Raw genomic sequence first — 21,751 nt, 5'->3', positions numbered from 1 at the left:
TAAAGGCCAAATACCCAGAGTCAACAATGAAGCAACTCTAGTGGGCAAAGTGGAATGTTGGTCAGAGAGTGAAACCCAAAAATCAAACAACTGAAGAGCAGTGGCTCTGGAAAACAAAGCTGACAGATCACATAAGAGCCTTCATACATATAAACAATCTCACATTTCCAGAACTAGAAGAGCACAGGAATAGTATTCGCATATGCGGTCAGTTTGAATATTAGGGGCAGAGGGTGTATTTGTGTTAACTCAGAAAAGGAAGCTGCCGAATCTCTTATTAGTTAATTTTGAGAGTGTGAGTTCAAGCAAAACTACCTCCCATCTGAACCAAAGGCTGTGATGTGCCAACCACACCAAATTGATGAGGCTCTTTCAAAAGCAGTCTTTCATTTGAATGTCCTTCCAACAGACAAATCCTAGTTTAGAACTTCTGATTCTGAAACTTAACATGGCAAGCAAGAACACTCCATGGTCAACTGCTAAAAATGAGGAGGTAAATCTTCCATTTGGTTCTTCTGAGAACTGGAATTGGCCACAGAAAGAAACACAAAGTTTTCACTCCAAAAGATCAAAGAAGGCATTTTGTACCAGGAAACCCAATTCCAAATCCTCATTTCCAGGAATAAAGCCACAGTGCCCAGTGCTTGCTTGGGAAAATAAAACAGGAGATTCTGCGGATTCCAATTAAAATTTCTGATGGCTTTATTTCCCAGCCTCACCAGTTTAATGTTGCTAACATTTCATCCAGGCCCTGCTTTAACTTAAATACTGCTTCCAGCTCTGAATGGTCACACCTTACTACTGGGTAAAAAGGAAAGTGTCTTAACACTTCACGACAGCATTCTTTGCCCCATCCCAAGTGCTAGATATATAAGACAAGGTGATGCTGAAAAGTGCTAGCTTCAGCCCAGGCTGTGTCTCCCATAACTACAGCCAGGTGAAACCTCACTGCAGCCCACGCTATTTAGTTGCAATATTGGAAAGGAGAGTAGAAGCAGGAGAAAATAGGGGAGGAGGGGGACATACCTCAACCTTATTCAAATATAACAAACAATGAGCTTGCTTTACAATTATTTCCTGGGGTCTTGTCAATCAGCCAATAGTTCTTGTGTGCCTACTGCATACAAGGCACCAAGCTAAATCTATAGTCAGCATAGTGCAGTAAAATATTCCTAAATAATCATTATGTTAACGGTTATGTGTTTAATTTTCTTTATCATTTTACAAAAAAAGTATCATGTATGTAGGTTATAAAGTCTAAAAATAAAATCAGCACCTATGAACCCATCACCCAATCCAAAAACCAGAACATCACCAATACTGTATCATCTACCTACCTCCTCCATTTTTATTCCAGGTCCCTGCAACATACGCACACTCCACATAATCTTAATTCTGAAGTTGGGATTTCAGTGCAAGTACAAACACATATTTATGACTACCTCCTATTCCTAACAAGTGAGTTGGCTTTCCAAATACGGTAGTAATACATAATTTCCTCTTTTAAAAAAAATGATGTCTTTAGGTTCTTTTCTTTAAGTAAATCGTTGCTTTAAAGAAAAATATTAATAGAGTAAGTGGGACTCAGCCATGGTAAACTCAGGAAGACAGTATGTGAGTGAATGAAGTTTGACAATCACTGACAAAAGTGGCCAAGAACATGAGTTCTGAAGTCCTGCAGACCTCTGGTTCAAATCCCCATTCTACCACTGAAATTTGCCAAGCTTCAGTTTCTTATTGTAGAAAGGTAAAGTAACAATAAGACATACGGTATTTGTGGAAATGTCATGAAAAAGCACCTGTAAAGCCCAGTGCCTAGCACATATCCAGCACCCCTAAACTATCCTGTCATTAAAGCCACCCAAACATATCAAAGAGTTTTGCCACCATCAGTGGTTTGCTTCTCCAGAATTCCTACTGAGTTGGGCATGAGATCTCTTCACATAAAAATAAATCAAGATGCAAGGATCCAAGAGCAGAACAAGCCACAGACGACAGCTCCCAGTCCCAGCACTGATTCCATCTTCACCTCATGACCTTGAAGAGCAGGATCATTTTTCAAGTCCATTTCTGTCCTGTCCCCTCTCCCTCAGAAGACTGGACTACTCAATCCAAGCCTGAGAATTACCTAGAAGCCTATCATGACCATCATGGGACTAGTTCAGTCCAATCTAGGGCAAGATAGAGGCATAACCTCTATCTCCTGACTCAATCTCTGTTATACCTTTCTTGGACACATGAAGAAAATCTGGCAAATCACTACTTTGAAAAAAATCCATTACAATTCTATTAATCAAATTAAATTCCTCACTTCTGAAAGTAATACATTACATTCCTGAATATGGCATCTTTACTCTGAATCCTTAATAGTCCTTTAAATTCCTCACAGATAACAACAAACTTGCTTGGATTCAAATGATCACTCTCTTTCAAGGTACAAAAGTTCTAAGACTACTATCTAACTCAGGTTTTATTTAAAATCACCCTCTCCATTTCAAGTAAAACTCTACAACACAGCTGGAAAGGGAGGGCATGAACCCAATCTATAATCATCCCAAATCCTTAGTCTTTGTCACTTATCCGAAATTTATCTATACATCATTCACCACCTGTGAGTACCCCCATAAGGGGTAACAGTAGAAGTGCTATTATCCAACACCCAGTTACATCAACTTAAGGCCTACATTTCAGCTTCAAAAGAATTCCGTTTTTTAAAATTCCAAGACAGAAAATAAAAACAAATGAATCACAAAACAAGTGATCGAAGTCCCATCCAGGCATAAGATAACCTTCTGACCCCTATGTCCCCATCAGTGAAATGGATGAGGCCCATATTCCAAACTTAAGCAGTCTGCACACTACAAAGCTGCATGGAGAGGCCGATGTCTGAGGTCAGCACAAGTCTAGTGTCTGCTGGCTGCCCAAGCCTGGGCCCCTGGCCAGCAACCCACCTCCAGAGACAAGTGCCAGGACATACTATAGTGTTTCCATTTAAGGCCCGCCACTTGGATCAGCCCATCTCTGAAATTTCTTAACACCACCTTTCCAGGAAGAATTTTTTTGGGGAAAAGGGAGGTGGTGTCTATTTTTTGCCACCGCCTTCCCTTGGGCTGTCAGAGCAATCTGCATCTCTGGGACAGGATTCTTTAAAACCACTGGGTTATGTCTCAATTCATGGGGCTCTTTTCAAAAATATGTAAAAACACGTATGGAACGGCCCCTTTGCCCATCATCTAACTCTTATTATACATCCCTCAAAAAAGAAAGAAAAGCCCAATAAAATTGACAAGTCCATTGTATTACCTTGCTGCCTCTCCCCAAAAGTCAAATTCATGACAACTTTTTAATCAAGACTTTTCTTATGTTACTAAGTGGAACGTTTTCTTCTCTAAGTAGCTTCTCTTCCATGCAAGCGGCGTTCAAATCTCCAGGGGAAAGGAGGGGAGGGGAGGGGTGGGAGACTATCTGGCACAAACTGGACAGAGCCGAGCCAGTCTAGAACCCGACGGAAGTTACTGAATCCAGCGGCCCCAGAGGCCCACATCTCTTCTTAGGGCGCCCAAGGTTCTAGCCTCACTGTTTTGGTTACAGTGCTGAAGGAAGGGTTTTAAACTTGGCAAAGTACCGTGCAACATCTGTAACCACATTTGCCTTCTGGGGATCGGAAGATGAATCCCACATTCCTGGCTTTGAAGCTTTTTGAAACTGCAGCTAGGAAGAACCGAGGGAGGGAGGGAGTTGAGCAGAGTTTATTGGCTGTCTCTCCAGCAGAAAATTCCTCTTGGAAGAGATGGATATTTTGAGGGTGGGGGAAATTCGCCTATCTATCTCCTTACTCTCTACCAAGCTCAGCTAGGAAGGTGAGCTCCGTGGCCCCGCGGCCAGATCGATTTACAAGTCAGAGTCGCATACCCTGAAGGAGTTCACAACACACACACACGCACACACGCACGCACACACACCCCAGTGCAAACCTGAGACCCCAGCTCCACGCCTCTGCCCTCCCCCCCCCCCATATCCCACCAGCAGTTCAGGCCCAAAGCAAGACAGTTTTGTTTCGCGGCTGCTTCCCCCACGGAGTGGGGATCAAGCTTGGGGGAGAAAGGAATGAAAGCGAGGGGGAGGCACCGCAAACGCCCACCCTGCCACCCCCGATCCCTGCCTCTTCTCCCGCTAGGCTACCTCCTCCCTCGGTCCTCCCGGCTCCAGCAGGCGCGGCAGGCGACCTGCGCTCACCTCGGGTCCCGCCGCGGCCGGGGGCTGAGCCGGGGGAGGCGGAGTGCGAGGCAGCCGGGCGCTGCAGGTCGGCGCGGCGCGGGGCGGCGCGGGGCGGGGCGGGGCGGTGCAGCCGGCGAGGGAGCCCGGAACTCTGCGGGGCCGGCAGCCGGGGACCGAGGGCCGGCCCAGAGCGGCGGCGGCTGCGACTGCGGCGGCTGCAGCGGAGCGGTGCGTGGGGCTGGGGGCTTCCCAGCCCTGGGGCCGGCGCGGCTGGCCGAGGAGCAGGCTGGCAGCGGCAGCGGCGGCAGCGGCAGCCACCCGGGGGAAAGAGCCGGGGGAGGGCGGGAGGCGGGGTGAAGAGGAGGAGGAAGGGGAGGAGGGCGGGCGGAATAAACTTCCCGAGGCGCAGAGGCTCGGGCTGGGAGCACGGTCGCGGGCGGGGCGGGCGGACCAGCGGGACTTGCCCCTGGGGGCGGTAGGGGAGACCGTCACAGAGAGTAGAAAAGTTCCCCCAGCGCCGAGGGGGAGGCTGCGGCGGCGGCGGCGGCTGCAAAGAGCAGGAGCCGGAGCGGGAGGAGCGGGAGGAGGAGGAGGAGGAAGTGGCTGCGGAGCGCTCGGCCAATGAGTGTCTGGAGCTGTGATTAACCAGGCAGCAACACATCATTTCCTCCCGGCGCGGATCCAGGGAGCCGGGAGGGGAGAGAGGAGGCGGCGGGGCGGGGCCGTCCCCGCGCCCCCTGCAGGCGCCGGCCGAGGGCGAGCCCGCAGAGTCCCGCCGAGCCTGACCGCGCCGCCCCCGGGGCGCCTGGCGCTCTCTGGCCGGTCGCTCGGTCCGCCGGATGGAAGCTACAAGCGCGCCGCCAGCGGGGCTCCTCGGAGGCGGCGGGGCAGGCCCGAGCTGGGCTCCTGTGGCCGGGGTGGGAGGAGAAGAGGCCGCGCGGCACGGGTGAGTGCCCAGGTAGGCGCGGGCGGGGCCGTCTGGACAGCTCCCGAGGGCGCGCGGGGCAGGCGGGCGGACGGGCAGGCATCCCAGGCCCAGGGACTGCGGGCGGCGACCTACTCGAGCCCTGCATGTCAGACTTGGGCTGGATTCTCAGACAGAAGCCTTAACATTCTCATCCAGGCCATCTCTGACCTGCCTTCAAATCCCCTTCCACTTTGCTCATTTCCTCACAAGGTCTAGGGTTATGCAAGAGCTTGCCATGTTCGCCGTTGGCTTCCTTAGTAACAGAAATAAGCATGGAGGGGCTTCTGCAGTGATCTAGCCCTGTCCTAGGCGCCATGGGAGCTTACAGTGGAAAAGCAGGAACATTCTCCGCTGCAGAGAGGCTGATAACCTCCGTCCTTAGATACACAAAAACGCCCCAGTGTGCTAATATTACCCAGAGCATCAAAAAGGCAAGCAGGGATCAAATTTTGCATGGTTCCTGCTGAGTGTAAAGGAAAGCACTAAGCCATTTTCTCTGCCCTCTAGAAGCTTATAATGTACAGTCCTATCACAAAGCAAAATAAAAACATGAAACCTATAAATGGGAATGCCATAAAGTATTTTTATCTCTACAGGTTCATTCATGCAGAGGGCATTTATTGGGTGACTGCAGTACTGCAAAAGGTTGCAAAGGAAATGGAAGATCTGATCCCTGCAGGTTGGGAGTTTACAATCTAATTAGAAACACAAGGCATATATACGTGAAAAAACTAGAATCCCCAGCTGTAAGCAAAAAGATGGAGTAGGTGGGGGCATTTTTTTCATAAAGAGGAGGGCTTTGTACCTGTACGATTGGTGAGGATCAGGAGAGGCAAGTTCAGTACCAATCAAGGCAAGAGCACCTATATGTGTCCCTGCTCTATACAATGATATAACAGGGCCCTCATTGTCACTGGGCTGAAGTGTCAGCTCTGCCACTTACAAACTGTTTTGACCTGGGGCACATTTTTAACCTAAGAAGGGAATAAAGGTTGTCTCGTGAGGTGGTTGTACAGTTCAAATGAGATTACAAACGTGAAAGCTTGTGAAGCTCAATCATGTACATTCATGGAGTCCTCTTTGTACAAACTAGCCCCTTCTTGGTAACCTTTAGAGTTCCCTCCTAGGTTGTAAGCTGCAAGAGGGCAGGGACCAGGTCTGGTTGTATTCATCATGTATCACAATGCCTAGCAGAAGGGTTCATGTGGGTGTTCAATAACATTTTGCTGAGTAGGTAAATGAATTAATGAATCCCGTTATGCTTTGAACAGTTCCTATTATTTGCTCCTTAAGCAGTTCTTTCAATAGTGGTCTTATTGTGTGGCTGGCTCAGTGAAAAACCCTCTAACTCAACCTCCTGTGACTAACTGGTGTGCGAGGAGACTGGGAGAAGTCTGGATGGTACTGTCAGAGGCATTCGAACCAGAGAAACTCCATTTTGAATGAGGGCTAGGAAAATGAGGCTGAGACTGGCTGGACTGCATTCTCAGAAAGTCAGGCTTTCCTAGCCTCTAGACGTTTACAGCTAAGGGAACAAATTAATAATGTTTACTAAACAAACCCAGACTTGGGAGTGTCCAGATATCCCGATATCTGGAGAACAAAGGTATTCCTAATTTTGCTTTAAAAGTAATATTGATTCTTGCAAAATATAGTAATTAAGTTATTTATCACAAACTCTTATAGCAGAGCACATCTCCCGGTATATACAAGTGATGTACCTAGCATGGAATCGTTCCTCCTCTTACTTTCAGCAACATCCTATTTTGTCTATGGAGTAGGTGTCCTTTCACCACTTTACTTTCTTAATAAACTGGCTTTTACTTTACACTGCGGACTCGCCCTGAATTCTTTCTTGCATGAGATCCAAGAACCCTCTCTTGGGGTCTGGATCGGGACCCCTGCCCTATAACATATACCTGGCAACCACAGATGGGACTTCAGTGCAGAAACCCTGATCCAGCAGCTACCTTTGGGTAAGTGTTGGGGTCCTGTAACAGTACTGTGGCCTTTTAACATAAAGAGAGAGTGTGTGTGTTTGTGTGTGTGTGTGTGTAAAGCAAGAGGCAAAAGGCTTCTGTACTCCTCCACCAGGATACAGCCTTCCACACAAGCCCTGTGCACACAAAGATACAGCCCTTTGGCTTGGATACCTTAATCCGGGGTTTCTCAGCCTTAGCACTATTGACATTTTTGACTGGGTAATTGTTGTGAATGCTGTCCTGTGCATTGTAAGATGTTTGGCAGCATCCTTGACCTCTACTCACTAACTGCCAGAACACCCTCCCGTCACAGTTGTGACAACCAAAAATGTCTCCAGACAGTGCCAAATATCTTCTGGGAGGGGGTGCCAAACTACCTCCTGTTGAGAACTGCAACCTTACTCTAAGATCTAATTCACTGATTGAACTCTGGTGGAAAATCACACTAGTAAAGTTACTTGGAGGAAATACATCTTCTGTTATTCTAAGATTTTCAGATCTCCTCAATCATATGTTTCAAGGAGCACGACTCTTGCTAATTAATTGCCTGCTGCATTGTGAATTGGCATCTCTTCTGTTTTCTGCATATCCTCCTCCTTTACGCCCAGATCAACATGTTCATTTCTAAAAGTCAACAGCTTTCAAAAACTATTAAGAAACAGGGTCTTGAGCAACATAAGAGTCCCGTATGATATTTTTCTATAAAATTGGGGGAATTTATTTTATAAAATTTTGCAGACAGCTTCTCTGTCACAGTGTGTTAAGCTTTTAGACTTACAAACAATAACCACATCCTCTTTGTACTCAGATTGTGATACAGTAAGTATATGTCTTAATTTTTTAAATTATTTTATTTAACATATTTAACCTCACTGAGTACTTTTCTTTCATCTTGGAACCATTTCTTTTTGGTTTCAGAGAGAGGTTTTATTTCATAATGGGATAAAAACATGTTTTCTTAGCTGGGTGCAGTGGCTCACGCCTGTAATCCCAGCACTTTGGGAGGCTGAGGCGGGTGGATCACTTCAGATCAGGAGTTCAAGACCAGCCTGGCCAACATGGTGAAACCCTGTCTCTACTGAAAATACAAAACTTAGCCAGGCTTGGTGGCACGTGCCTATAATCCCAGCTACTCAGGAGGCTGAGGCAGGAGAATCACTTGAACCCAGGAGGCGGAGGTTGCAGTGAGCCAAAATGGGGCCACTGCACTCAAACCTGGGCAACAGAGTGAGACTCTGTCCCAAAAAAAAAAAAAAAAAAAAAAAAGCATGTTTTCTTAAAATGTATAACACAAAAATCAGCTTAATTATCAACTTCCAGAAGCAGATTCTTCAGAATATTGGTGGGATATTTGAGAGCTGGTGATAATTCATAAAAATCCTGATGGATTGATGTGCTGTTCAACTTAATAAAGGTTTCTTAAAGAAAAATAAAGATTAATAGTGGAAGGAAGGAACAAACAAATCCAGATAAGTCTATTCACTAAGTAATGGGCATGTAGAACGAAAAAAAAAAAAAATCCCTCCTTATAGAAGACCATGTTTGTGATGTGAACAGATTTTTATTCAGCAAACAATATCATCCGTCTTATTAAATAAGGTTATTTGAAGCACAAGTTTTATATAGTTTTGTTTATATTTAGTTTTAGTTTCATAGTTATATAGTGGTTACAATATATGCAGATGAGTTTATACGGGTGGGCATCCACACAACCTAGAAAAATGGCAAAGGTTGAGGGTTGAATGTGGTATATGGTTAAAATAATTTTCCAATTTCTATTTTGTTAGACTAGAATAATGACATATACTCCTAGGGAGGTCTCCAGGTTCTCTATGAATTCTTGAAATTTGTGCTTTTGCATCAATCACGTTTTCACAACAATATATTAAAGAAATTCATATTGTGTATATTGTGGAGCATATGAGTGTCTACCATGCAACTATGAATGACCCCATTGCCTTTTTTGCTATGTGCCTAAAAGGACATCCACCTTATTTAAATGATGTTTTAATAAAAATAAGGCATTACTGAAGGTTCATGGTCATTAAAAAAAAAAAAAGGTACATACATTTTAAAGCTATGTATATCACTCAAGTGTGAGAAATACTAGCCCAGATGCATCATAACTGTTCTTAGAGAATAATGAATTAAAAGGCCCTGAGATCTGAAATTTAGTCCTAATCCTGAGGCCCTAAGAAACCAATATTATATTCTAAAGATCTAAGCAACTCGATCAAAACAGTGGGGGGTGGAAGAGAAAATCATAAGCAGAAAGGATCACTAAAAGCCCTGTCTGGCTTGGCACCCTTTTTCTCAAAAGGTAAACATTTAAACCAGTCAGGACAGACATCTGTTTATCTTCCAAGTTAAACTTTCCCAGGTGTATCAATGACTCATTAATTGTGCATTTCATATAAGAGTTCACTGGCCACCTACCATATTCAGGGAACTGTGAGAGTTATACACAGAGTCCTCAAGCTGCCTATAGTTGAAATGGGAGGTCAATGCAGTCACTTCTGGCATGGCAGACTACATACAAACCACTGTGTGACTATGGGCCAACAGTGTGATATAAGAGGCATTACAAAATTATGCCAATTATTTATTAAATGGTATTGAGGCACTTGGAAAAAAAATTCTGTTAGTGCCTCCCCTCAAGCCATCCCTGAAAATATTTCCAAAAGGAATAAAAAGTTAAATATATCTACATATATTTAATCATAAAATTAACTCAAAGCAAATGTAGGTAAATATTTATCTTTAGATGGGAAAAGAACTTTCTAAATAAAAGCAATGGAAGAAATAAAGGTTGATTTGCTTGACTACAGGAAAAAATTTCCCTAACATTTTGATTTTTGTCCAAAATGTTCCCTAAAAATTTTTAAGGAACAATCAAACAAAAGAAGATATTTTCTTTTTTTTTCTTTGAGATGGAGTCTCGCTCTGTCACCCAGGCTGGAGTGCAGTGGCATGATCTCGGCTCACTGCAAGCTCCGCCTCCTGGGTTCACGCCATTCTCTTGCCTCAGCCTCCCAAGTAGCTGGGACTACAGGCGCCTACCACCACGCCCAGCTCATTTTTTGTGTTTTTAGTAGATACGGGGTTTCACTGTGTTAGCCAGGATGGTCTAGATCTCCTGGCCTGGTGATCCACCCACCTCGGCCTCCCAAAGTACTGGGATTACAGGCGTGAGCCACCGTGCCTGGCCTTTTCTTTTCTTTGTATTTTCAACACATGCTCAAAGGGTTAAAATCTTTAATTATAAAAAATTTCAAATAAACAAAATGTACCATCTAATAGAGCGTTAAGCAAATAGTATGACTAGACAAGGAAAATTTAAATTATTACATATGAGATTTAGGAAAAAAGTTTACCCTTTCTAAAAATCTAAGAAAAGATAATACATACAAACAAAACAGAAAAAATATTTAATATAATTATTTCACACAATTTGTCAGCAATTAAACATATTCTGTATTGGCGAAATTGACTTTATAAAGGACATAGTTGCTATGGAGCGTGTAAACTGGGAAACAATTCTGGAAGATAATTAGGTGATATGTATCAAATATTTTAAAAGATTTGTACCCTTGGACATTTTAATCCCATTTCAGAAACTTATGCCATGAAAATAATTATTATTGCACAAAAATTTATGTAAAAGAATAATTACTATCTAATAACTTCTGAAATTCCAACAATAAAGCCTAAGTTGAAAAAAAATAAAAAACCAAGGTAGTATTCCAATTCCATAACCCTTATAAGCACATTCCTCCATCAAATGTATACACAAAGAAAATAGAAGGAAATATTCCAGGATGTGCAATACTTACATGAGTTATGACTGACTTATTTTCTTCTTTACACATCTATGTGTTCCAATTTTTCTATAACATACTACTTTTATAAGCAGAAATAATAAATTATAAAAATAGCAGTGCACATATTTTTAAAGGGTCTGACAATCATGGGACAAGACCTAACTGGTAAGGAATGCATATGGATTTTTATTTGTGAAGTGGGAGGTGCGGTGTTGTGAATGGAATTCAAATTTGACATTTTTGTTCTCTGATAGTAGATCCATCTCTTTCAGAAGAAATTTTTTCAGAGAACTCATAGACCTTTGACTTGCCTCTTTTGCCTGCATCTCAGGTTCTTTGTGACAACCTCCTTGTAGCCTCAAGGGATAGATGCCCATCAGGACTGTCCATGGCCTTGCTCACATTCTGAAGCTTCTTGAGTTTCTAATTTACTTAATTACGTTAATTTAGCTACGTTGTTGAGATGTGGATTTTAAAAGCTAGTCCCATGGCGGGAAGATCAAATTAATTTCTTCCTGAAATTAAACAAATGTCTTTCAAATATAACTGTGTGGCTCTTAGTAGAATCCAGCACTACAGTGGCTTTTCAGGTTTAGGAAGCATTCTTTTTCCTGATGGATCTTCTGAGCAATGGCATCATGAAGACATTTTCATGGATAAGAAATCAGATTAATTTTCTACGTCCTAATGTAGCCCCATTCTACCAATATCTAAAATCCAAAGGCTTCCTTTTTATTAACCTACTTTTGTTCAGTGAAACTCCAGAGAGCAACTGCTAAAGTTAATTACATATATGTAGTGGAGAACTAGGTGTGTGACCCTAGGCAAGTAACTTCAGATTTCAGAGCCTAGTTTTTCCTCAGGTGTAGAGTGAGGGGTAGGTTGCACCTTGGAGGTCTCTGCATTTTGAAATCCCTCAAGTTAAGTTGGAATTCCTAGGAAGTTAATTGTTTGAAGTTGCTGATACTGCATTTGACGTTTCTGAGGAAGAAAAGCTTAAAATTTCTAGAAAATTACAGAAGACCAGTATTACTAGAGTGAAGTGAGCATGTGGTGAAATGGCTATGGAGGAGGATGAGGTAGCCTGGCCAATTATGCAGGTCTCACAAGTCACCATCAAGCGAAGTGATTAAAAGGGGCTAACACCTGTAATTCCAGCACTTTGGGAGGCTGAGGCGGGCGAATCACCTGAGGTCGGTAGTGCAAGACCAGCCTGACCAACATGGAGAAACCCCATCTCTACTAAAAATACAGCCGGGCGTGGTGGCCCATGCCTGTAATCCCAGCTACTTGGGAGGCTGAGGCAGGAGGATTGCCTGAATCCGGGAGGCGGAGGTTGTGGTGAGCTGAAATCACACCATTGCACTCCAGCTTGGGCAGCAAGAGCAAAACTCCATCTCAAAAAAAAAAAAAGAAACGGGTTTAAGCAAGGAAGTGAGTGACAAATTTGCTTTACATCGCTTATCACTATACCCAGTACATCCGTATGTCTCTATTAATCATGTTTTTTCCTAATAATTATTTTACTGTTTAAAAAAAGAAAGGCTGGGAGTAGTGGCTCACACTTGTAATCCCAGCAGTTAGGGAGGCCGGGTTGGGTGGATCACCTGAAGTCAGGCATTCAAGAACAGCCTGGCCAACATGGTGAAACCCCATCTGTACTAAAAACACAAAAAATTAGCTGGTCATGGTGGTGGACGCCTGTAATCCCAGCTACTTAGGAGGCTGAGGCAGAATTGTTTGAACCTAGGAGGTGGAGTTTGCAGTGAGCCAAGATCGTAGCATTGCACTGCAGCCTGGGCGATAGAGCAAGACTGTGTCTCAAAAAAAAAAGAAAGAAAGAAAGAAAAAATGCAAGTATGCCAGCGCAGTGGCAGATGCCTGTAATTCCAGCACTTTGGGAGGCTGAGGCAGGAGGATTTGCTTGAGCTCAGGCCTTGGGCAACATGGCAAAACCCCATATCTACAAAAAATACAAAAATTAGATGGGTATGGTGGTACCAGCCTGTAGTCCCAGCTACTCGGGGGGCTGAGGTGGGAGGATCACTCGAGCCCTGGAGGTCAAGGCTGCGGTGAGGGAAGATCATGTCACTGCACTCCAACCTGGGCAACAGAGTGAGACCCTTTCTCCAAAAGAAAAAAAGAAACGAAAACGTACAAGTACAAAAGGATATATTGGATTCAGAGTCCAGAGTGCTAACTATTACACCATGGAACCCACAAAAGGATATATTGTATAGTGAAAAATAAATTCCAGAACCACCATTGTTTCTCAACTACCCATTTCCTTCTCAATAATGCCAGCTTCTATGTATCCTTAAAGAGATGTTCTAGACATATGAAAGTATACATGTATTCTCTTTTGTCTTAACACAGATGGTATGCTATCCACACTCTTCTATCCTTTGCTTTCTTTTTTTAAAATTAACCTAAAGGTTTATCTTGAAGATTAGTAGTTCTCTATTGATAAACAGTCTTCATTATTTCAACACAGTTGTTACATCCAAGCGTGTACTGTTGTTATAGTGCCACCTCCCTCAAGGAAGCAGAGAACTCTATAGACTTGGAAGGGACAGAAGATCTCATTTAGTCCCAGCCTGCCTTTTACGCAGAAAAAGTTTGTCCCTGAAAATCAGTGTGACTCTTCAGGTTCCATAGCAGGTTACGGCAAGGCTGGAACTAGAACTTGGTTCTTCTGTGATTATGAAGTTATACATGTTGTAATAAAAAATACTTTTTTGTTGTTTTAGAGACAGAATCTCACTCTGTAGCCCAGACTGGAGTGCAGTGGCGCTATCATAGCTCACCGTAGCTGCGAACTCCTAACCTCAATTTATCCTCCCAATTCAGCCTCCCAAAGCCCTGGGATCACAGGCATGAGCCACTGTGCCTGGGCTAAAAATACTTCTTAAATGGTATGCCTGGTAAGATTTAATTTTTGTTCTTTAAACAACCATATATGATGCGTACAAATGAGCTTGAAAGGCTATATGCCAAGATACTGACAGTGGTAATCTTGGGATGATGGCAACGCTGATGATCTTATACTCTTATACTTTTCTGGGCGTTTTTCTTTTTTGACGGAGTCTCACCCTTGTGCCCAGGCTGGAATGCAGTGGCACGATCTTAGCTCACTGCAACCTTCACTTCCAGGGTTCAAGCAATTCTCCTGCCTTAGCCTAATGAGTAGCTGGGATTACAGGCATGCACCACAATGCCCAACTAATATTTTTTATTATTATTTTTGGTAGAGATGGGGTTTCACCATGTTGGCCAGGCTGGTCTCAAACTCTTGACCTCAAGTGATCAGCCCGCCTCAACCTCCCAAAGTGCTGGAATTACAGATGTGAGCCACCACTCTCAGCCTCTCTTTTGGGTTTTGACAGCAACTTTATTGAGATATAATATACATATACATACCATACAATTCGCCCATTTAAAAGTGTACAATGGTTTTTCACATATCAAATAGTTGTGCAACCATCACTGCAATCAATTTTGAAACATTTTCATTACCCCAAAAAGAATTCCTGCAACCATTAGCAGTTTCTCAACATATTTATACATCTTTCCACAATTTAATTTTTTTATTTGTATAAATTTAATGGGTACAAGTGCAATTTTGTTACATGGATATATTGAGTAGTCATATGTTTTTTATTCATATATTGTATTTCCTAAAAGTCTTGCAATAATTGTTACTTTATAATAAAAATAAACATGTTAGAAATAAAGTTAAAATAATGCAACATATACTATAAAAAATAAACATAGGCTGTGCACAGACGCTCATTCCTGTAATCCCAACACTTTGGGAGGCTGAAAAGGGAGGACTGTTTCAGGTCAGGAGTTCAAGACCAGCCTGGGCAATATAGTGAGACCCCTGTATCTTCGAAAAAAGAAAAAGAAAATTAGCCAGGTATGGTGGCACATACCTGTAGTCTCAGCTATGCAGGAGGCTGAGAGACTGAGGCAAGAGGATTGCTTGAGCCCAAGAGTTCAAGGCTGCAGTGAGCCAAAATTGTGCCACTAGGCACCAGTCTGAGCAACACAGTGAGACCCTGTCTCAAAAAAAAAAAAAAAAAAAAAGTATTTCAATGCAGGCAAAACTGATTTTACTGTCCAATGTAAGTAGATATGATATTTTAGATAAATTTATCTTGCTTTTTTCATTATTCACATGTTATATGTAAATATAAATACACATGGTTTTCTGTGACTCCTCGAGTTTTATTGTGAGCATTGTCCCAGATCATTAGATAGTCTATGAGAGTATGGTGGTGATGGGGAATCTCACTGTTTCCTTAGGATACATTCTTTTTTTTTTTTTTTTTTTTTTGAGACAGAGTCTTGCTCTGTCACCCAGGCTGGAGTGCAGTGGCACGATCTTGGGTCACTGCAACTTCTGCTTCCCAGGTTCAAGTGAGTCTTCTGCCTCAGCCTCCCAAGTAACTGGGATTACAGGTGCGCACCATCTTGCCTGGCTAATTCTGTATTTTTAGTAGAGACGGGGTTTCACCATGTTGGCCAGGTTGGTCTTGAAATCCTGACCTCAAGTGATCTACCCGCCTTGGCCTCCCAAAGTGCTGGGATTACAGGTGTGAGCCACCGTGCCCAGCAGGATAGATTCTTAAAAATAGGACTCCAGATCATATTTCCAATTGTCCAGTAATAAGAACTCTCTGCAGTGGTTGTCCATCTTACCACACATCTTTGTCACCACACCTTCTATTATCATTGCCAGTTTGGAAATTTTAAAAGTTAGTTACTTCAATCTGAGTATTTGATTGCTAATGAGATTGTACCTTGTTCATAAATATATGTTAGCTGTTTATTTTTCTAATTTTCTTTTTCATTAAGGCCCTTTGCATACTGTTCCATTAGCACTTTAGTATTATTTTTGTTGAAAATAGTATAAAGTGGTTTGAGTTTTTTTTCCTGCTGAGGAAATTCTGACCAGGTAGAAATTCTAATCTGTAAACAACTTTTAAAGATTAACTTAGTTCCCACTTATTAATTTTCCCATCTTTGCAGTGGGGCTGGCTCCCTTTCTCTTGGGAACTCTTTTCATTTCCATTATACTGAAGGAGTCACCAGTGATGAGGGAGGGAACAGTCTGAAAAGTTTGTTTTATTTTGATAAAATGGTTGTTTGCCAATTTTATTCTAAAGCTTCCAAAATAATATTGTATATACTATCAATAATATAAAAACTGCATTAAGTAATGTTTGATTTTCCTAAGTAACCAGAAAAATTGAGATCAACCAAATTCATCTATCCCTATCAAGGTTAACATCAACACTGAGTCAAATAGTACCAGAGTATAAAATTTACCAAATCTTGCTTTACTTTTCTCTTTGACGAACATGAATTTTTAAACCAATGAACAGTCTGAAGTTTGACTATGACTCAGTTCCTCCTAGTGCTCTACCACAGAGTACAAAAGGTTACCAAATCCTCCAGTTTCTAACACAGAAATCCAATTTGGAATGAAGGAAATAAACGTCCCACTCTTTAACAGCTAAAGATGTTACTGATCACATCTAAGAATTTAGAGTTTCAAAATGTGAATTGTGAAAACATTTTAATCTCTTCATAATGGAAAGGACTTGGAAATGGAAAAGAAATACGCATACAAGAAGGAAAAAAATGTTGGTGCCAGTGGTTATTCCTAGATAGAAAATGGCCACATAATCTATTTGGTGATAAAGGAGAAGAAAAAGGCAATTTATTGATCTGGATGAACATGTTCCACACGACCTCTCGTAGAGCTGAGATGAGCTTGCAATTCGAAAAGCTTACTCTGTCGCTGCTAAAGGTCAGAAGTTCCCTGTTGGCAAATCAAGTGTGGATTTGTTGACAAATCAAGTGTTCATCAGAAGTTTTTCTGCAGTGAATTTTCTGCTTCCACTTGATTCTCAATTAGATAGATATTAGGCACCAGTGAAATTTCATAATCATAACACAGTTTTACTTAGATACTATTTGATCTTGAAAATAAAACAAAAATTGCTTTAGATGTTTACAATTATCACTGCTCAGTCTTTGAAGTAGAATGGTGGAATTTTCTATTTTGAAGAGAATTTTGAACTAATTTAATACAGCCCTCAGTTTTTTTTTGAAAATTTGATGATATTAGGGTTTCTGTTTAATGAAGTTTCAAACATAAGCAAAAAGAGAAAAAATAGTGTAATGAATGCCATATATCTATCACCAGGTTGAACAACAATCAATATCAAGCCAGACTTGATTTACTTGATTTGTCTATTTCCCACTTTCTCTTTTTTTTTGAAAGTATTTTGATGTGAAGTTTAGCCATCATGTGATTCCATCCTGACATCTTTCACTAAGCATGTCTAAAACATATGGACACCTGGGCGCCATGGCTCACACCTGTAATCACAGAACTTTGGGAGACCAAGATGGTCAGATCCCTTGAGACCAGGAGTTCAAGACCAGTGTGGCCAACATAGTGAAACCCCATCTCTACTAAAAATACAAAAAATTAGCTGAGTGTGGTGGTGCACACCTGTAGTCCCTGCTGCTTGGGAGACTGAGGCATCAGAATCACTTACACCCGGGAGATGAAGGTTGCAGTGAGCCGAGATAGGGCCGCTGCACTCTAGCCTGGGCTACAGAGTGAGGCAGTATCTTAATAAGTAATAAATAAATAAATAAATAAACAAGCATATGGACATTTTCTTACACAACCATAATGCTATTATCACATCTAACAAAATTAATGATTCTTTGGTATCCTCTAATCCCCAGTTCAGATTCTAATTGCCTGAAGTTTCTCAGGAAAGTCTTTCGTCAAGTCAGAATCCAGACAGTGATCACTTACTGCATTTATCTGTTTGGCCTTTTAGGTCTCTTTTAACTTTGAGATCAGTTAGTCCTCCCTATTCCCCTAACCCTACCCATATTTAGAGTTGTTGTTGATGATGATCATGATGGCAATGCTACTGACTTGATGAAACCAGGTCAGTGGACTCCACCTCCATTTTACTTTTTTTTTTTTTTCAATTGCTAAAGAAATGGAGGCTTAAAATTTGAATTAATTCCTCCAAAAGAGGTAGTTACCCAATGCAGAGTAGAATTCGGGTTTTCTAATTCCATTCTATCATGCTGTTTTCTATAATATATCATACTGCCATGCCATAATTTTACATTTTAGTGCTATGGTGGTTCAGAATATATTGAAAACATTTTAAACACTCCTTCTTCCATATTTGTTTACATTTACAATTCCTAGTATTTTCCAAAAGGTAGTCGGGATTTAGAATTTGCAGCTTGCTTTTCCCCAAAGTCTGACCCATTGAAGTTACTCTTTCAATGTTACTTTCTGAAAATATTCCAAAATTGATAGAAAACCTTAAGTTTTCCAAGAACCCAAATAAATAATCTCAGAGTAAATCAATAAAAAGTATTAGTGCTGTCACTCAGATTTTGTAGCAGGACTAATTAAAGAGTATGCACCAAAACTTAAGATTAAGCATTATCAACTTAGAAAAATTCAAAAACAAATGGGAGTTTTCATTGACTTACTGTATTCTATCTTAGTTGAGCAGGGCACATAGTTTTCTGTTGGTGATACAATTAGTACATGAAATAAAGTATGGTGTGTGAAATAAAGCCTTTCTGTGTGTCCAGGAAGCACAAAAGTGGAAAGGACACAGAGGCATTGAGGAGAGAGAGAGCAAATCCTTCCTCATCCGTTTCTTAAAGTCTCCAGAGAAGACAGGGAGAAGCACAAACTTAAATTCATTTAAATGGTTCCAGTTTTGCCCTTCTGGACTTTAAGAAAATCAACCAACAAATTATTTTTTAAAAAAACAGTTTTAACTAACAACTTTTATTTGCATATGCTCTATTTTTTTTAAGTCTGTGTTCTAGAATTCTGATTGTTGCTTTCAAACACCATAACTTTCTTACATAAAAATGAAAAATTATTGGCCACACTTTTCCCCTCAGTCGTTATAAGGCTGTTAAACCAGGGATCACCTATCATTCCCTGGTGTGTGTTTGTTTCAATCCCCAGATATATCTTAAGAGATTTTAAAACGTTATTTGTTATTGTGGAATAGCTAATAGATTCTGTATGGTTGTGGCTGAATCTTTTTATTTCTTTGAGAAAGAAGAAGAAAAACCACATTGTTTTGAAAAACATGTTTTAAAAATAATTTTATAGATTGCAGAGTTTGTAAATGATCATGTTAATTGTTGGGAGGGGGTTCCCAACCTTGTTAATGTCCTCTTAGCATTAGGCTTTTGTTCCCCGGTATTGAATATGTCATTTTCTCCCACAGACTGCATTTCTAGGGGTATAATTGCTGTCTCCATGTAAAAGACAACTCATGTGCATAAATTTCCACTCGCTGAAACAAGACTCTGCCTCCCCTCATTTTAATGCAGATGTGATCCAGGGGGTAGAGTTACACTTACTTCCCCAAGCAAATGAAACAGATTACACATTAAATATTGTCTTTGGAACCAGGTGCACAGAAACAACCAATTACCTAGACAGCTCATCAAGGCCTGATATGTTTACCACATTGTTTTTGTTTTCTCTTTAAACATTTGGGGAATTATTCTGAGGCTTTCATTTCTCTATAATGAACAGAATATGTTTATTAATAAAGGCCCCCTTTGTGTGATTCACTAACAGTTGACTCACAAAAGCCTTTAAAACCATGTTTGAAAGTTTCTGAACTGAACTTGAGTTCCTGTGAAGACAAAGCCTCATTACTACAAAGAAGATACTGCTTCTGGTTCTTCTTGGCTAAATAATTGATATCTAAAATGACTTAAAGCAGGGAAAGGGTCATTAATTTGTGAAGAAGAGAGAGAGAGTGGGGAATGCTTGTGTTCCCCCTTTAGATATGTTTTCATTGTTTGTAAAGGACAGTATCTATATAAATTTATGAGATTTTGGCCACTGCCAATTATATAATCTTGAGTTTTTATGCATATCATTGTTTCTTTAGGGATTTTAATTGGCCTAAAATGCAGATGAACTCAAGAGCTCTTTCAAGACTTGTTTCTGTTATTCTAAGAGACTTTTACCACTTCCTGAGGAGGGGCTGTTTCAGATTTCCACAAAGTCATTAACCTCCCAAAGAATGAGAATAGTAAGTGGAGTGGCAGGGCCCCAAAGATGTAGTTGGTACAAACTATCAGGAATGCTGGAGGCAGGGGTTTTGCAGTGGAGATGCCTGACAGTGAGCTGATGGAGGGAGGGTTGGCAATGGGGAACAGGGAAATGGTATCAGAGACCCCCTTGAAAGACTTCGTGGTAAATGGCTTGGAGCTGCAGCATCGGCTCGTTGAGTGGTTAAGCAAGACTGACTTGCTGATAGAATCCCAAGCCCTTAAACCATTTATCCTCATAGCTTCCTTTCAAAGTTGGGGGAGCTCTAAGCAAAGTAGGTAAAAATGTAGAACAGAAAAAAATTCTGTATGTGTGTGCATGCCGGTTGGAGGCAGGGGAGAAACTGGTTGTAAGACTTTTGGTTTTCTGTTGTTATTTTTTAGAGTTTTTTATAGAGACAGTTGGAGAAGGGTATTGCTGTGTTGCCCAGGTTGGTCTTAACTCCTGGCCTCAAGTGATCCTCTCATCTCAGCCTCCCAAGTAACTGGGATTACAGGCACAAGCCACCATGCCCAGCTCTTCGTTTTTCTTTTTAGAAAAGCAATTTAAGACATTCTAGAGAGGACGAAACTTTTAAATGTGAGAGTAGAAGAAGACCTTGAAATCATCAAGAATACTGCAAGTTACTCTTGTACATTGTGGTCAAAGTGGAAGTTGATACAAGGTCCATGGGAGGCATTTGACATTCTTTTGCAAAATTATAAATTCACATACACTTTGACCTTGGAATTTCATTCTAGGAATATTTCCTACACATATACTCACCCAATTCTGAAATGACAGATGTAGGAGGTTTTCTTTGCAGCACTATATATAAAAGCAAAAGATTGAAAACAACCTGCCTATCAATAGGATATTGAGTCAGTAAATTATGAAACATTCTTAAAATGGAACACTATGAAGCCACTTTTTAAAAATAATAATAATAAAGATGTTTTCAATGTATCGATATGAACTGAGCTCCTCAATTAGCAGTAAGTAGGAAAAAAAATCCTGCAAGGTTCAGCAAAATAGATCGTATGCTACCATATGCTATCATTTAAATAAAAAAAGAGATACACGTCTATGTTGGGTAGTATAATTGGACACAAATTCTCAGAAGTGGATGGGGCTTTGAACAACGAGAAGGAAGGAAAGGACAGGGCAAGATGTTTCACTATTTTGAACAGAAAAAGAAAGACTATGTGAACGAATTACCTATTCAAAAATTGAAAAGAAGAAAAAGTTGTAGGGTCTGGAGTGAGGCAGTCCTGGTTCTGTATACTAGTTCTAGCACCTTTATATATATATACACACACACACACACACACACATATATATGTATATGTATATATTATTATTATTTAGAGATGGAGTCTCACCGTGTTTCCCAAGCAAAGCTTGAATTCCTAGGCTCAGCCAGTCCACCCACCTCAGCCTTGTGAGTAGCTGGGACTACAGGCACATGGCACCATGCCCATCTGGTTCTAGCACTTTCTAACACCATAACCTCAGAGTCCTTTTCTATAAAGTGGAGTAGATAATATTACCTGCCTCATGAGCAAGAAGGCATGCATATAGCATGCAGTGGAGGTGGCACAGTACCTGGGTCCAGTAGATGCCAGGCATTACC

The 21,751-nt window shown here is 41.3% G+C and overlaps 2 protein-coding genes across 3 annotated transcripts in view; both read right to left on the bottom strand.

Moving 5' to 3' along the window:
- The window catches only part of ACVR1 (activin A receptor type 1), a 147,886-nt gene extending 143,522 nt beyond the window's left edge, over positions 1 to 4,364 (bottom strand). The window contains exon 1 of the mRNA XM_033231430.1: positions 4,237 to 4,364. The gene's annotated coding sequence lies outside the window, so the exon portion shown is untranslated. The remainder of the gene's footprint in view (positions 1 to 4,236) is intronic.
- Positions 1 to 6,028, bottom strand: part of LOC117094981 (formin-like protein 3) — a 59,603-nt gene extending 53,575 nt beyond the window's left edge. For both annotated transcript variants that reach the window (XR_004441762.1, XM_033231431.1), the window contains exon 1: positions 4,183 to 6,028. Coding sequence is in view for 1 of the 2 variants with exons in the window: in XM_033231431.1 (XP_033087322.1) it covers positions 4,183 to 4,882 (700 nt within the window). In the remaining variant the exon portion in view is untranslated. The remainder of the gene's footprint in view (positions 1 to 4,182) is intronic.
- Between the last annotated feature and the right edge of the window lie 15,723 nt (positions 6,029 to 21,751).

Source organism: Trachypithecus francoisi, unplaced genomic scaffold, assembly GCF_009764315.1.
Source record: "Trachypithecus francoisi isolate TF-2019V2 unplaced genomic scaffold, Tfra_2.0 Lachesis_group13, whole genome shotgun sequence".
Classification (NCBI taxonomy): domain Eukaryota; kingdom Metazoa; phylum Chordata; class Mammalia; order Primates; family Cercopithecidae; genus Trachypithecus; species Trachypithecus francoisi.
The sequence above is the reverse complement of the archived record's forward strand: the minus strand, read 5'-3'. Positions and strand labels throughout refer to the sequence as shown.